Source organism: Salmo salar, chromosome 07 (assembly GCF_965601325.2).
Source record: "Salmo salar chromosome 07, fSalSal1, whole genome shotgun sequence".
In the NCBI taxonomy this organism is placed as follows: Eukaryota; Metazoa; Chordata; class Actinopteri; order Salmoniformes; family Salmonidae; genus Salmo; species Salmo salar.
Window position 1 is genome coordinate 4,310,370 of NC_138297.1, and position 16,216 is coordinate 4,326,585.

At 45.7% G+C, this 16,216-nt stretch overlaps 1 protein-coding gene across 1 annotated transcript; it reads left to right on the forward strand.

Annotated features, from left to right (window-relative positions):
- Window positions 1-11,465: 11,465 nt before the first annotated feature.
- On the forward strand, window positions 11,466-15,934 carry fgb (fibrinogen beta chain). The gene is made up of 4 exons (XM_082977322.1): window positions 11,466-11,619; window positions 11,805-11,932; window positions 14,190-14,347; window positions 14,792-15,934. The coding sequence occupies exons 1-4, from the start codon at window positions 11,520-11,522 to the stop codon at window positions 15,021-15,023; spliced, it is 618 nt and encodes a 205-aa protein (XP_082833448.1). The 5' UTR covers window positions 11,466-11,519; the 3' UTR covers window positions 15,024-15,934.
- Window positions 15,935-16,216: the final 282 nt, after the last annotated feature.

Below are 16,216 nucleotides of genomic sequence, written 5' to 3' on the forward strand. Positions count from 1 at the left end.
ACAGCATGGTAGCAACACAACATGGTAGGAACACAACATGACAACAACATGGTAGGAACACAACATGACAACACAGCATGGTACAACACAACATGACAACACAGCATGGTAGGAACACAACATGACAACACAGCATGGTAGCAAAACAACATGACAACACAACATGGTAGCAACACAACATGACAACACAGCATGGTAGCAACACAACATGACAACACAGCATGACAACAACATGGTAGGAACACAACATGACAACACAGCATGGTAGCAACACAACATGACAACAACATGGTAGGAACACAACATGACAACACAACATGGTAGCAAAACAACATGACAACACAACATGGTAGCAACATAACATGACAACACAGCATGGTAGCAACACAACATGACAACACAGCATGACAACAACATGGTAGGAACACAACATGACAACACAGCATGGTAGCAACACAACATGACAACACAGCATGGTAGCAACACAACATGACAACACAACATGGTAGAAACACAACATGACAACACAGCATGGTAGCAACACAACATGACAGCACAGCATGGTAGCAACACAACATGACAACACAGCATGGTAGCAACACCACATGGTAGAAACATTATTGTGTACAGACAACAGCACAAAGGCAAGAAGGTAGAGACAACAATACATGATGTGAAGCAGCCACAAATATTAATGTCAATAAATAAAATGTATTTGTCTATTCAGTTGTGTTATTTGTAGTGCATGACGCTATAATATGATACTATAATTATACCCTTCACCATAGTAACGTTAATGATTTTATGTATCAAGAAGTCCAGTCTTATTTTGTGGGTGAAACGGTCAATATTTACAAATGGAGTCAATCAGTCAATCGATATCAAGTCTGAAAAGATATTTCTGTTATCAGTCAATCATATTAGTGTGAAAATAGGACACATTATTGTATTAAGGCAATAAATGTGCAACATGAGTAAAAGACAAGACAAAGATATCAATGTTTATTATCTGTTTTGTTTAGTATCTATTTCACTTGCTTTGGCAATGTAAACATATGTTTCCCCCATGCCAATAAAGCCCTTTGAATTGAATCGATATACCATTGAATCGCATATTAGAAGTGAACAGTGTGTGCAACACCAGGGTTGTGGGTTCGATTCCCACGGGGGGGCAGCACAGGAAAAAAAAAGAAATGTATGAAATTGTATGAAATGTATGCATTCACTACTGTAAGTCGCTCTGGATAAGAGCGTCTGCTAAATGACTGTAATGTAAATGTATTTGCCGCTACCGCGCCCCAATCTGAGATCAAACCGAGGATCCTCTTAAACACATCAACTGCCTCCCACGAAGCATAGTTAGCTGTCGCTCCACGAAAGCCATGGCTCTTTGCAGATCGAAGGAAGCAACAAATTCAAGGTCTAAGACTGATGGATTGAAACTACTAGAGTGAGTGGTAACTTCTTCAGAATCTCCAGTTTCCATTGAAACGTGATCAATAATCTGTATAAGTAAGTGATCTATAATAAATAATGAAGTGATCAACACTAACGGTGGCTGCTTTCAAGATGGCGCCCTATCCCTGAGTGTACTTCTACAGAGCACCGTGGGCCCTGATCAAAAGTAGAGCATTGTATCAAATCAAATGTATTTATAAAGCCCTTTTTACATCAGCAGACGTCACAAAGTGCTTATACAGAAACCCAGCCTAAAACCCCCCAAACAGCAAGCAATGCAGATGTGGAAGAACAGTGGCTAGGAAAAGATTCCCTAGAAAGGCTGGAACCTAGGAAGAAACCTAGAGAGGAACCAAGCTCTGAGGAGGGAAAACTCCCTAGAAAGGCAGGAACCCAGGAAGAAACCTAGAGAGGAACCAGGCTCTGAGGAGGGAAAACTCCCTAGAAAGGCAGGAACCTAGGAAGAAACCTAGAGAGGAACCAGGCTCTGAGGAGGGAAAACTCCCTAGAAAGGCAGGAACCCAGGAAGAAACTTAGAGAGGAACCAGGCTCTGAAGGGGAGAAAACTCCCTAGAAAGGCAGGAACCTAGGAAGAAACCTAGAGAGGAACCAGGCCCTGAGGAGGGAAAACTCCCTAGAAAGGCAGGAACCTAGGAAGAAAGTTAGAGAGGAACCAGGCTCTGAAGGGGAGAAAACTCCCTAGAAAGGCAGGAACCTAGGAAGAAACCTAGAGAGGAACCAGGCTCTAATGGGTGCTAAACACCTGATAGTCCTCATCAAGCCTTTGATTTGAATCAGGTGTGTAGTGTAGAGCTGTAACAAAAAAGTGCACCACTTTGGGATCCCAGGACCGGGATTGACCTGTGTGAGTTGAGAACAAGTCCTTTATTTAACCAGGTTAGACCAGTTGAGAACAAGTCCTTTATTTAACCAGGTTAGACCAGTTGAGAACAAGTCCTTTATTTAACCAGGTTAGACCAGTTGAGAACAAGTCCTTTATTTAACCAGGTTAGACCAGTTGAGAACAAGTCCTTTATTTAACCAGGTAGACCAGTTGAGAACAAGTCCTTTATTTAACCAGGTTAGACCAGTTGAGAACAAGTCCTTTATTTAACCAGGTTAGACCAGTTGAGAACAAGTCCTTTATTTAACCAGGTTAGGCTAGTTGAGAACAAGTCCTTTATTTAACCAGGTTAGACCAGTTGAGAACAAGTTCTTTATTTAACCAGGTAGCCCAGTTTAGAACAAGTCCTTTATTTAACCAGGTAGACCAGTTGAGAACAAGTCCTTTATTTAACCAGGTAGACCAGTTGAGAACAAGTCCTTTATTTAACCAGGTGGACCAGTTGAGAACAAGTCCTTTATTTAACCAGGTAGACCAGTTGAGAACAAGTCCTTTATTTAACCAGGTAGGCCAGTTGAGAACAAGTCCTTTATTTAACCAGGTAGACCAGTTGAGAACAAGTCCTTTATTTAACCAGGTAGACCAGTTGAGAACAAGTCCTTTATTTAACCAGGTAGACCAGTTGAGAACAAGTCCTTTATTTAACCAGGTAGGCTAGTTGAGAACAAGTCCTTTATTTAACCAGGTAGACCAGTTGAGAACAAGTCCTTTATTTAACCAGGTAGACTAGTTGAGAACAAGTCCTTTATTTAACCAGGTAGACCAGTTGAGAACAAGTCCTTTATTTAACCAGGTAGACCAGTTGAGAACAAGTCCTTTATTTAACCAGGTAGACCAGTTGAGAACAAGTCCTTTATTTAACCAGGTAGACCAGTTGAGAACAAGTCCTTTATTTAACCAGGTAGACCAGTTGAGAACAAGTCCTTTATTTAACCAGGTAGGCCAGTTGAGAACAAGTTCTCATTTACAACTGCGACCTGGCCAAGATAAAGCAAAGCAGTGTGACAGAAACAACAACACAGAGTTACACATGGAGTAAACAACAACACAGAGTTACACATGGAGTAAAACAAGCGTACAGTCAATAACACAATAGAAAAATATAATAAAGTCTATATACAGTGTGTGCAAATGGCGTGAGGAGGTAAGGCAATAAATAGGTCATAGTAGCAAAGTAATTACAATTTAGCAGATTAACACTGGAGTGATAGATGAGCAGATGATGATGAGCAGATGATGGTGTGTAAGTAGTGATACTGGTGTGCAAAAGAGCAGCAAAGTAAATAAAAACAATATGGGGATGAGGTAGGTAGATTGGGTGGGCTATTTACAGATGGGCTATGTACAGCTGCAGCGATCGGTTAGCTGCTCAGATGTCTGATGTTTAAAGTTAGTGAGGGAAATATGAGTCTTCAGCTTCAGCGATTTTTGCAATTTGTTCCACTCACTGGCAGCAGAGAACTGGAAGGAAAGGCGGCCAAAGGAGGTGTTGGCTTTGGGGATGACCAGTGAGATATACCTGCTGGAGCGCGTGCTACGGGTGGGTGCTGCTATGGTGACCAGTGAGCTGAGATAAGGCGGAGCTTTACCTAACAGAGACTTGTAGATGACCTGGAGCCAGTGGGTTTGGCGACGAATATGTAGCAAGGGCCAGCCGACTAGAGCATACAGGTGGTATATGGGGGCTTTGGTTACAAAACGGATGGCACTGTGATAGACTACATCCAATTTGCTATTGAGTCTGCCGATAAGGATACGGGGATTGACAGAGTCGAAAGCCTTGGCCAGGTCAATGAATACGGCTGCACAGTAATGTCTCTTATCGATGGCGGTTATGATATTGTTTAGGACCTTGAGCGTGGCTGAGGTGGACCCGTGACCGGCTCTGAAACCGGATTGCACAGCGGAGAAGGTACGATGGGATTCGAAACGGTCAGTGATCTGTTTATTAACTTGGCTTTCGAAGACTTTAGAAAGGCAGGGTAGGATAGATATGGGTCTATAACAGTTTGGGTCTAGAGTGTCTCCCCCTTTGAAGAGGGGGATGACCGCGGCAGCTTTCCAATCTTTAGGGATCTCGGACGACACAAAAGAGAGGTTGAACAGACTGTTAATAGGGGTTGCAACAATGGCGGTGGATAATTTTAGAAAGAGAGCGTCCAGATTGTCTAGCCCAGCTGATTTGTACAGGTCCAGGTTTTGCAGCTCTTTCAGAACATCTGCTATCTGGATTTGGATGAAGGAGAAGCTGGGGAGGCTTGGGCAAGTAGCTGCGGGGGGTGGCCAGCCGTAGAGAAATGCTTATTGAAATGTTCAATTATCATGGATTTATCGGTGGTGACCGTATTACCTAGCCTCAGTGCAGTGGGCATCTGGGAGGAGGTGCTCTTGTTCTCCATGGACTTTACAGTGTCCCAAAACTTTTTTTTAAATCTAGCCTTTGCTTTCCTGACTTCCCTATCACGGGGACTATTCGATGCTATTGCAGTCCGCCACAGGATGTTTTTGTGCTGGTCAAGCAGATTTCTGGGCGTGGTAGAATAGATTCAGGGCATAATGTGCAGACAGGTGTATGGTGGGGTGCGGGTACAGCGGAGGTAAACCCAGGCAGCGAGTGATGATAAGAGAGGTTGCATCTCTGGACGTGCTGGTTATACTGGGTGAGGTCACCGCATGTGTGGGAGGTGGGACAAAGGAGGTATCTGAGGCATGTACAGTGGGACTAGAGGCTCCACAGTAAACTAAAACAATGATAACTATCCTAAACAACAGTAAGGCATATTGACATTAGAGAGATACATAAAGCGAGGCATAAAGCAATCACAGGTGTTGATTGGGAGAGCTAGCTAAGACAACAACAGCTGATCAGCTAAGACAACAACAACAGGTACAATGGCGATGACTGGACAGAGAGGGTCGGTTAACTACACACAGGGCCTGAGTTCGGGGCCGACAGATAAACAAAGGTAAACTAAGTGGAGTACCGTGATAAATGAACAGTCCAGCAGGCATCAGCTATGTAGCCAAGTGATCATAGGGTCCAGTGTACAGGAATAGATGGAACAGGGAAGCCGCGGGGTAGTAGTTGCTACGCTAGCACGCGTTAGACACGGCGTTTAAAGTTAGCAGGGCGGGGTAAGTTGGTTTAGTTTCCAACAGCGTCTACTGCTGGTCCAATAAAACCTAAGAATATGGATTTCTTTGTTTCTCTGAAAAAGATATAGAAAAGGGAATATACTCTGGAGACAGATAGACGGACGGACGGACAGACAGACAGACAGACGGACGGACGGACGGACGGACGGACAGACGGACGGACGGACGGACGGACGGACGGACGGACGGACGGACGGACGGACGGACGGACGGACAGACAGACAGACAGACAGACAGACAGACAGACAGACAGACAGACAGACAGAGATGGACGGCCAGACAATTGTACAGATGGATGGACAGATAGACGGACAGACAGACAGACAGACAGACAGACAGACAGACAGACAGACAGACAGACAGACAGACAGACAGACAGACACAGATGGACGGCCAGACAATTGTACAGATGGATGGACAGATAGACGGACGGACAGACAGACAGACAGACAGACAGACAGACAGACAGACAGACAGACAGACAGACAGACAGACAGATGGACGGCCAGACAATTGTACAGATGGATGGACAGACAGACAGACAGACAGACAGACAGACAGACAGACAGACAGACAGACAGACAGACAGACAGACAGACAGACAGACAGACAGACAGACAGACAGACAGACAGACAGATGGACGGCCAGACAATTGTACAGATGGATGGACAGATAGACGGACGGACAGACAGACAGACAGACAGACAGACAGACAGACAGACAGACAGACAGACAGACAGACAGACAGACAGGTGATTTACTTGAAGACCAATATGTGGGTTAGTTGGAACTCTTAGATAAAGGAAAACAGACTGGCTGCACAGAACACAATGTTTCTGTGAATGATTGATCAAGTTTCTGTGGTAATATCTGCTTACTCAACCATTTCTTTGAAGCCATTTTACTGAGAGAATGATAACTATGACCAAATCAAACTGCAGTCTTTCAACACAGTTTTTATACAGAAAGAGTATGAACCAACTCTACCTAGGCAGTCCTGGGGTACATTCATTAGCGCACACTGTAGAAAATCATAACAAAACGCTTCCCAACTGAAAACATTTTGCAACAAAAAAACAAGAGTTTCTTATTAGACAAATGTAGGTCATGTAGGTCTCTCCCTGTTTAGCCCCGTTTGGTCCCTTTTGGTCCCGTTTGGTCCCTGTTTAGCCCCGTTTGGTCCCTTTTGGTCCCGTTTGGTCCTGTTTGCTTTCGTTTGGTCCCGTTTGGTCCCTTTTGGTCCCGTTTGGTCCTGTTTGCTTTCGTTTATCCCCGTTTGGTCCCTTTTGGTCCCGTTTGGTCCTGTTTGCTTTCGTTTGGTCCCGTTTGGTCCCGTTTGGTCCTGTTTGCTTCCGTTTGGCAGTGGTGGGAAAAGTACTTCTTTGTCATACTGTAGTAAAAGTAAAGATACCTTAACAAAAAATAACTTAAGTAAAAGTGAAAAAGTTATCCGGTAAAATACTACTTGAGTAAAAGTCTAAAAGTATCTGGTTTTAAATGTACTTAAGTACAGTGGTAGAAAAAGTACTCAATCGTCATACTTGAGTAAAAGTACAAAGTAAAAGTAAATGCTATACATCAAATTCCTGATATTTCAATATGAAAAATATTTGCATATTTTTTTTTTTTTAATTACGGACAGACGGGCACACTCCAACACTCAGACATCGTTTAGAAACACAGTATTTGTGTTTCGTGAGTCCGCCAGATCAGAGGCAGTAGGGATGACAAAGCCTTATATTGATAGGTGCCATAATTCTGTCCTCCTTGAGCGTTCAAAATGTAACGAGTACTTTTAGGTGTCAGGGAAAATGTATAGAGTAAAAAGTACATTATTTTCTTTACGAATGTAGTGAAGTAAAAGTAAAAGTTGTCAAAAAATATTAATAGTAAAGTACAGACACCCCCAAAAACACTACTTAAGTAGTACTTAAGTAGTACTTAAAAAGTATTTTACTTAAGTACTATAAACCACTGCCGTTTGGTCCCGTTTGGTCCCGTTTGGTCCCGTTTGGTCCAGTTTGGTCCAGTTTGGTCCCGTTTGGTTCCCAGTGATATACATAACAGGCTCAGGCTGAATGTCCTCCGTCGATCACGCAGTCCAAAGTGTGTGTTTGATTTTCAATATCCAGCGTTGACATTGAGTGGGTGGAGGCATGATGGCCCCATCCAGGTAAACACAGTGATCAAACAAATATGTTCTATCAACTGGGTGAATACTCAGCTATCAGGGAATGATGACGATTGCCTTAAATCAATTGGAAAGGGTAGAGAATCGCACGTACAGTACCAGTCAAAAGTTTGGACACACCTACTCATTCAAGGGTTTTTCTCTTTATTTTTACTATTTTCTACATTGTTGAATAATAGTGAAGACATCAAAACTAATGAGTTTTTTAATTAGGCAAGTCAGTTAAGAACACATTCTTATTTACAATGACAGCCTAGGAACAATGGGTTAACTGCCTTGTTCAGGGGCAGAATGACAGATTTTTTACCTTGTCAGCTCGGGGATTCGATCAAGCAACCTTTCGGTTACTGGCCCAACGCTCTAACCACTAGGCTACCTGCCTAAGACGTCAATACTATGAAATAACACATATGGAATCATGTAGGAACCAAAAAAGTGTTTAAACAAATCAAAATATATTTTATATTTGAGATTCTTCAAAGTAGCCACCCTTTGCCTTGATGACAGCTTTGCACATTTGGCATTCTCTCAACCAGCTTCATGAGGTAGTCACCTGGAATGCATTTAAATTAACAGGTGTGCGTTGTTAAAAGTTCATTTGTGAAATTTCTTTCCTTCTTAATCATTTGTTTTTCAACAGGACACTGACCCAACACACCTCCAGGCTGTGTAAGGGCTATTTGACCAAGAAGGAGAGTGATGGATTGCTGTATCAGATGACCTGGCCTCCACAATCACCCGACCTCAACCCAATTGAGATGGTTTGGGATGAGTTGGAACGCAGAGTGAAGGAAAAGCAGCCAACAAGTGCTCAGCATGTGTGGGAACTCCTTCAAGACTGTTGGAAAAGCATTCCAGGTGAAGCTAGTTGAGAGAATGCCAAGAGTGTGCAAAGCTGTCATCAAGGCAAAGGGTGGTTTCTTTGAAGAATCTCAAATATAAAATATATTTTGATTTGTTTAACACTTTTTTGCTTACTACATGTGTTATTTCAAAGTATTGATGTCTTCACTATTATTTTACAATGTAGAAAATATAAAAAATAAAGAAAAGCCCTTAAATGAGTAGGTGTGTCCAAACTTTTGACTGGTACTGTATGTTTAAATTTAATGCAATATGTATGCATGCTGACTATGAGACATATAAACACATTTTTCGTAACCTACTGTACTTCATGATCATGCTAAAGTTCTGCTCCAGATTAGAGCTCATAGGGTGACATTCTAAAGTTCTGCTCCAGATTAGAGCCCATAGGGTGACATTCTGAAGTTCTGATCCAGATTATAGCCCATAGGGTGACATTCTAAAGTTCTGCTCCAGATTAGAGCCCATAGGGTGACATTCTAAAGTTCTGCTCCAGATTAGAGCCCACGGGGTGACATTCTAAAGTTCTGCTCCAGATTAGAGCCCACGGGGTGACATTCTAAAGTTCTGCTCCAGATTAGAGCCCATAGGGGGACATTCTAAAGTTCTGCTCCAGATTAGAGCCCACGGGGTGACATTCTAAAGTTCTGCTCCAGATTAGAGCCCACGGGGTGACATTCTGAAGTTCTGCTCCAGATTAGAGCCCACGGGGTGACATTCTAAAGTTCTGCTCCAGATTAGAGCCCATAGGGGGACATTCTAAAGTTCTGCTCCAGATTAGAGCCCACGGGGTGACATTCTAAAGTTCTGCTCCAGATTAGAGCCCACGGGGTGACATTCTGAAGTTCTGCTCCAGATTAGAGCCCACGGGGTGATATTCTGAAGTTCTGCTCCAGATTAGAGCCCACGGGGTGACATTCTAAAGTTCTGCTCCAGATTAGAGCCCACGGGGTGACATTCTGAAGTTCTGCTCCAGATTAGAGCCCACGGGGTGACATTCTAAAGTTCTGCTCCAGATTAGAGCCCATAGGGGGACATTCTAAAGTTCTGCTCCAGATTAGAGCCCACGGGGTGACATTCTAAAGTTCTGCTCCAGATTAGAGCCCATAGGGTGACATTCTAAAGTTCTGCTCCAGATTAGAGCCCATAGGGGGACATTCTAAAGTTCTGCTCCAGATTAGAGCCCACGGGGTGACATTCTAAAGTTCTGCTCCAGATTAGAGCCCACGGGGTGACATTCTGAAGTTCTGCTCCAGATTAGAGCCCACGGGGTGACATTCTGAAGTTCTGCTCCAGATTAGAGCCGATGGGGTGACATTCTGAAGTTCTGCTCCAGATTAGAGCCCACGGGGTGACATTCTGAAGTTCTGCTCCAGATTAGAGCCCACGGGGTGACATTCTGAAGTTCTGCTCCAGATTAGAGCCCACGGGGTGACATTCTGAAGTTCTGCTCCAGATTAGAGCCCACGGGGTGACATTCTAAAGTTCTGCTCCAGATTAGAGCCGATGGGGTGACATTCTAAAGTTCTGCTCCAGATTAGAGCCGATGGGGTGACATTCTAAAGTTCTGCTCCAGATTAGAGCCGATGGGGTGACATTCTAAAGTTCTGCTCCAGATTAGAGCCGATGGGGTGACATTCTAAAGTTCTGCTCCAGATTAGAGCCGATGGGGTGACATGACATTTAGACCACATTCATAGGTTTAAGGTCAGGTTTACATTCAACGTCCATAGTGGTTAAGTTTAGAATTGAGGGAGGGTACACTCCTAAACCAGTGGTTAGAGGGAACTTGATCGAGAGAGAGAGAGAGTGTGTGTGTGTGTGTGTGTGTGTGTGTGTGTGTGTGTGTGTGTGTGTGTGTGTGTGTGTGTGAGAGAGAGAGAGAGAGAGAGAGACAGAGAGAGAGAGAGAGAGAGAGAGAGAGAGAGAGAGAGAGAGAGAGAGGGAGAGAGAGAGAGAGAGAGAGACAGAGAGGGAGAGAGAGAGAGAGAGAGGGAGAGGGAGAGAGAGAGAGAGACAGAGAGAGAGAGAGAGAGAGAGAGAGAGAGAGAGAGAGGGAGAGGGAGAGAGAGAGAGAGAGAGAGAGAGAGAGAGAGAGAGAGAGAGAGAGAGAGAGAGAGAGAGAGAGAGAGAGAGAGAGAGAGAGAGAGAGAGAGAGAGAGAGAGAGAGAGAGGGAGAGGGAGGTGCTTCAAACGTGGGACAGGTTTAAATACGTTTGTGTCCTCCACTGAAATCTGTTGATTTTCAAAGGCAGAAACTTTATTGAGACACCATCTAACGCGAACATGAAGTGGCTACTGCTACTCTGCCTGTGTGTCTATGCTGTCCGTTGTCAAGACGACTACGACGAATATGACACGGTAATGTATATAGATGGACTAGGAGGCTTTAAGCACAAGTCAGAATGGAGGTGGGTGGTTGTCATTCTCTCCCTATTCTCTCTCTCTCTGTTTCTCTCTGTTTCTCTCTCTCTGTTTCTCTCTCTATTTCTCTCTGTTTCTCTCTCTCTCCCCCTCTCTCCCTCTCCCCCCTCTCTCTCTCCAAACCCCCTCTCTCCCTCTCCCCCCTCTCTCTCTCCACCCCCCCTCTCTCCCACTCCCTCTCCCTCTCCATCTCTCTCTCTCTCCACCACTCCTCTCTCTCTCCCTCTCTCCCTCTCCACCACCCCCCCTCTCTCTCTCTATTCTTCTACCAGCCCTACAAGGTCTGTCCCTCCCTCCCTCCTTCTCAACCTCACTTCCTGTCTCACATTCCCTCGATAGACAGTTCTCCGTTCAAATCCCCGAATTGGCCAGGTGAAAAATCTGTCGTTGCGTCCTTGAGCAAGGCACTTAACCCTAATTGCTCCTGTAAGTGTCTCTGGAGAAGAGCGTCTGCTGAATGTCCTCTTCCTCTTTCTTCTTCTCTATGTCCCCTTCCAGGCTGGACCACCATTCAGAACAGGATGGATGGTTCTGTAGATTTCGGCCGGCGATGGGACAACTACCGCAGCGGATTCGGGAATATCGCCTTCGATGTCGGGAAGGGACACTGCAACACTCCAGGTGAGACCAAACAAATGGTAAAAAAAAAAACAAAAAAAAACTGTAAATAGTTTAATGACATTTAGAATCAGTCAATTCAGGTTAAGGTAACATTGGATACTGGATACTGCTGTCCAATGCCATTCATTAACATCTATTGTTAAATGATGTCACTGACCCTGTGTTTGTCCTGTGTCACGTGACAGGGGAGTACTGGCTGGGTAACGAGCGCATCAGTCAGCTGACCAAGCAGGGTCCCACTGAGGTCCTCATGGAGATGGAGGATTGGTCTGGCAACAAGGTCCACGCCCAGTACAAACAGTTTACTATACAGGTAACACAGCCACGCCCAGTACCAACAGTTTACCATACAGGTAACACAGCCACGCCCAGTACCAACAGTTTACCATACAGGTAACACAGCCACGCCCGGTACCAACAGTTTACTATACAGGTAACACAGCCACGCCCAGTACAGTTTACTATACAGGTAACACAGCCACGCCCAGAACAGACAGTTTACTATACACGTACAGTTGAAGTTGGAAGTTTACATAAACTTAGGTCGGAGTCATTAAAACTCATTTTCCAACCACTCCCGAAATGTCTTGTCAACAAACTATAGTTTTGGCAAGTCGGTTAGGACATCTACTTTGTGCATGACACAAGTAATTTTTCCAACAATTGTTTACAGACAGATTATTTCACTTATAATTCACTGTATCACAATTCCAGTGGATCAGAAGTTTACATACACTAAGTTGACTGTGCATTTAAACAGCTTGGAAAATTCCAGAAAATGGTGTCATGGCTTTAGAAGCTTCTGATAGGCTGATTGACATAATTTGAGTCAATTGGAGGTGTACCTGTGGATGTATTTCAAGGCTTACCTTCAAACTCAGTGCCTCTTTGCTTGACATCATGGGAAAATCAAAAGAAATCAGCCAAGACCTCAGAAACAAAATTGTAGACCTCCACAAGTCTGGTTCATCCTTGGGAGCAATTTCCAAACGCCTGAAGGTACCACGTTCATCTGTACAAACAATAGTACGCAAGTATAAACACCATGGGACCATGCAGCCATCATACCGCTCAGGAAGGAGACGTGTTCTGTCTCCTAGAGATGAACGTACTTTGGTGCAAAAAGTGCAAATCAATCCCAGAACAACAGCAAAGGACCTTGTGAAGATGCTGGAGGAAACAGGTACAAAATTATTTATATCCACAGTAAAACGAGTCCTCAACATAACCTGAAAGGCCGCAGCAAGGAAGAAGCCACTGCTTCAAAACCGCCATAGAAAAAGCCAGACTACGGTTTGCAACTGGACATGGGGACAAAGATCGTACTTTTTGGAGAAATGTCCTCTGGTCTGATGAAACAAAAATAGAACTGTTTGGCCATAATGACCATCGTTATGTTTGGAGGAAAAAGGGGGAGGCTTGCAAGCCGAAGAACACCATCCCAACCGTGAAGCACGGGGGTTGCAGCATCATGTTGTGGGGGTGCTTTGCTGCAGGAGGGACTGGTGCACTTCACAAAATAGATGGCATCATGAGGCAGGAAAATGATGTGGATATATTGAAGCAACATCTCAAGACATCAGTCAGGAAGTTAAGGCTTGGTCACAAATGTGTCTTCCAAATGGACAATGACCCCAAGCATACTTCCAAATTTGTGGCAAAATGGCTTAAGGACAACAAAGTCAAGGTATTGGAGTGGCCACCACAAAGCCCTGACCTCAATCCTATAGAAAATGTGTGGGCAGAACCGAAAAAGTGTGTGCGAGCAAGGAGGCCTACAAACCTGACTCAGTTACACCAGCTCTGTCAGGAGGAATGGGCCAAAATTCACCCAACTTATTGTGGGAAGCTTGTGGAAGGCTACCCGAAACGTTTTACCCAAGTTAAACAATGTAAAGGCAATGCTACCAAATACTAATTGAGTGTATGTAAACTTCTGACCCACTGGGAAGGTGATGAAAGCTGAAATAAATCATTCTCTCTACTATTATTCTGACATTTCACATTCTTAAAATTAAGTGGTGATCCTAACTGACTTAAGACAGGGAATTTTTACTAGGATTAAAGGGCAAGAATTGTGAAAAACTGAGTTTAAATGTATTTGGCTAAGGTGTATATAAACTTCTGACTTCAACAGTAAGAGTAACTTTACTAGACAGACAGACAGACAGACAGACAGACAGACAGACAGACAGACAGACAGACAGACAGACAGACAGACAGACAGACAGACAGACAGACAGACAGACAGACAGACAGACAGACAGACAGACAGACAGACAGACAGACAAGACAGACAGACAGACAGACAGACAGACAGACAGACAGACAGACAGACAGACAGACAGACAGACAGACAGGTACAGAATCTCTACTTTCTGATCTAGTATTTCCCAATCCTAAATCCCCAAACAGGAAGCAGCATCATAGTAAAAATATAAACATCCACAAACTCTGGCGTCTAGGTTGGGTTACTTTAAAAACACTTTGCACTGAGAATGTTGTTGTTAAAATGTGACTATTGTAAATAAAACTTAAAAAAAAAAACACCTTTCATGTATTTATTGTAGAGCGAAGCGTCCAAATATGTGATGGCGATCAACGGTTACTCTGGAACGGCCGGTAACGTGATGCTGGAGGGAGCATCAGAGCTGTATGGAGAGAACCGGACGATGACCATCCACAACGGAATGATGTTCAGCACCTACGACAGAGACAACGATAACTGGTACGGGGTGATTGGTTGATTGATCAGTCAATTAATTACAACTAATGGGTCAGGAGACGTTTATCCTAACCTTCTCTCTCTCTCGCCCCCCCTTTGCTCTCTCACCCCCCTCTCGCTCTCTCCCCTCCTCTCTCCCACCCCCCCTCTCTCTCTCTCACCCCTCTCTCCCACCCCCCCCTCGCTCTCTCTTTCTCTCCCCCCCTCTCTCTCACCCCCCTCTCTCCCCCCCTCGCCTTCTCTCTCCCCTCTCTTCCCCCCTCTCTCTCACCCCCCTCACTCTCTCCCCCCTGTCCCCCCTCTCTCTCCCCCCTCTCTCTCACCCTCCCTCTCTCCCCCCTCTCTCTCACCCCCCACTCTCCCACCCCCCTCACTCTCTCCCCCTCCCCCCTCAACCTCCCCCCCCCCCCCCACTCTCCCCCCATCTCCCCCCCCCCCCCCTAACAGGACTCCAGGTGATCCGTCTAAGCAGTGCTCCCGTGAGGACGGCGGTGGCTGGTGGTACAACAGGTGTCACTCAGCCAATCCCAACGGCCGTTACTACTGGGGCGGGGCTTACACCCGACACATGGCAAAACACGGGACGGATGACGGCATGGTGTGGATGAACTGGAAGGGATCCTGGTACTCTCTCAAAGCCATCTGCATGAAGATCAGGCCCTACTTCGCCTCGCGGTAGACACACAGGAACTGAGCCGCTCCTACCGACTGAACCGCTCCCTACCGACTGAACCGCTCCCTACCGACTGAACCGCTCCCTACCGACTGAACCGCTCCCTACCGACTGAACCGCTCCCTACCGACTGAGCCGCTCCCTACCGACTGAACCGCTCCCTACCGACTGAACCGCTCCCTACCGACTGAACCTCTCCCTACCGACTGAACCTCTCCCTACCGACTGAACCGCTCCCTACCGACTGAGCCGCTCCCTACCGACTGAACCGCTCCCTACCGACTGAACCGCTCCCTACCGACTGAACCTCTCCCTACCGACTGAACCTCTCCCTACCGACTGAACCGCTCCCTACCGACTGAACCGCTCCCTACCGACTGAGCCGCTCCCTACCGACTGAACCGCTCCCTACCGACTGAACCGCTCCCTACCGACTGAACCGCTCCCTATCGACTGAACCGCTCCCTACCGACTGAACCGCTCCCTACCGACTGAACCGCTCCCTACCGACTGAACCGCTCCCTATCGACTGAACCGCTCCCTACCGACTGAACCGCTCCCTACCGACTGAGCCGCTCCCTACCGACTGAGCCGCTCCCTATCGACTGAACCTCTCCCTACCGACTGAACCGCTCCCTACCGACTGAACCGCTCCCTACCGACTGAACCGCTCCCTACCGACTGAACCGCTCCCTACCGACTGAACCGCTCCCTACCGACTGAGCCGCTCCCTACCGACTGAGCCGCTCCCTACCAACTGAGCCGCTCCCTACCAACTGAACCGCTCCCTACCAACTGAGCCGCTCCCTACCAACTGAATCGCTCCCTACCAACTGAGCCGCTCCCTACCAACTGAGCGGCACGGGATCAGCATGTTTTGTTCTTCTGTGTGTGTGTGTGTGTGTGTGTGTGTGTGTGTGTGGTGTGTGTGTGTGTGTGTGTGTGTGTGTGTGTGTGTGTGTGTGTGTGTGTGTGTGTGTGTGTGTGTGTGTGTGTGTGTGTGTGTGTGTGTGTTTGGCTTTGCGACAAGTATATGTAGAAGTATATAAAGTATACAAATAGATATTAGCAGAGGACTGTGCCTTACTATACTCAATAAAAACACATTGAGGAACCTATGTCATGTGTTTGATCGTCATCATTTAGACCGTCCTACCTACATTAGATTACGGAGGCATAATTTATAGATCGGCAGGTAA

What these genes read in the sequence shown, in the direction of transcription:
- fgb (XM_082977322.1), top strand. Translation starts at nt 11,520, where the DNA reads ATGGATGGTTCTGTAGATTTCGGCCGGCGATGGGACAACTACCGCAGC. An exon ending in ACAAACAGTTTACTATACAG is followed by an intron (nt 11,933 to 14,189) that starts GTAACACAGCCA and finishes TATTTATTGTAG; the next exon opens with AGCGAAGCGTCCAAATATGT. An exon ending in GACAGAGACAACGATAACTG is followed by an intron (nt 14,348 to 14,791) that starts GTACGGGGTGAT and finishes CCCCCCTAACAG; the next exon opens with GACTCCAGGTGATCCGTCTA.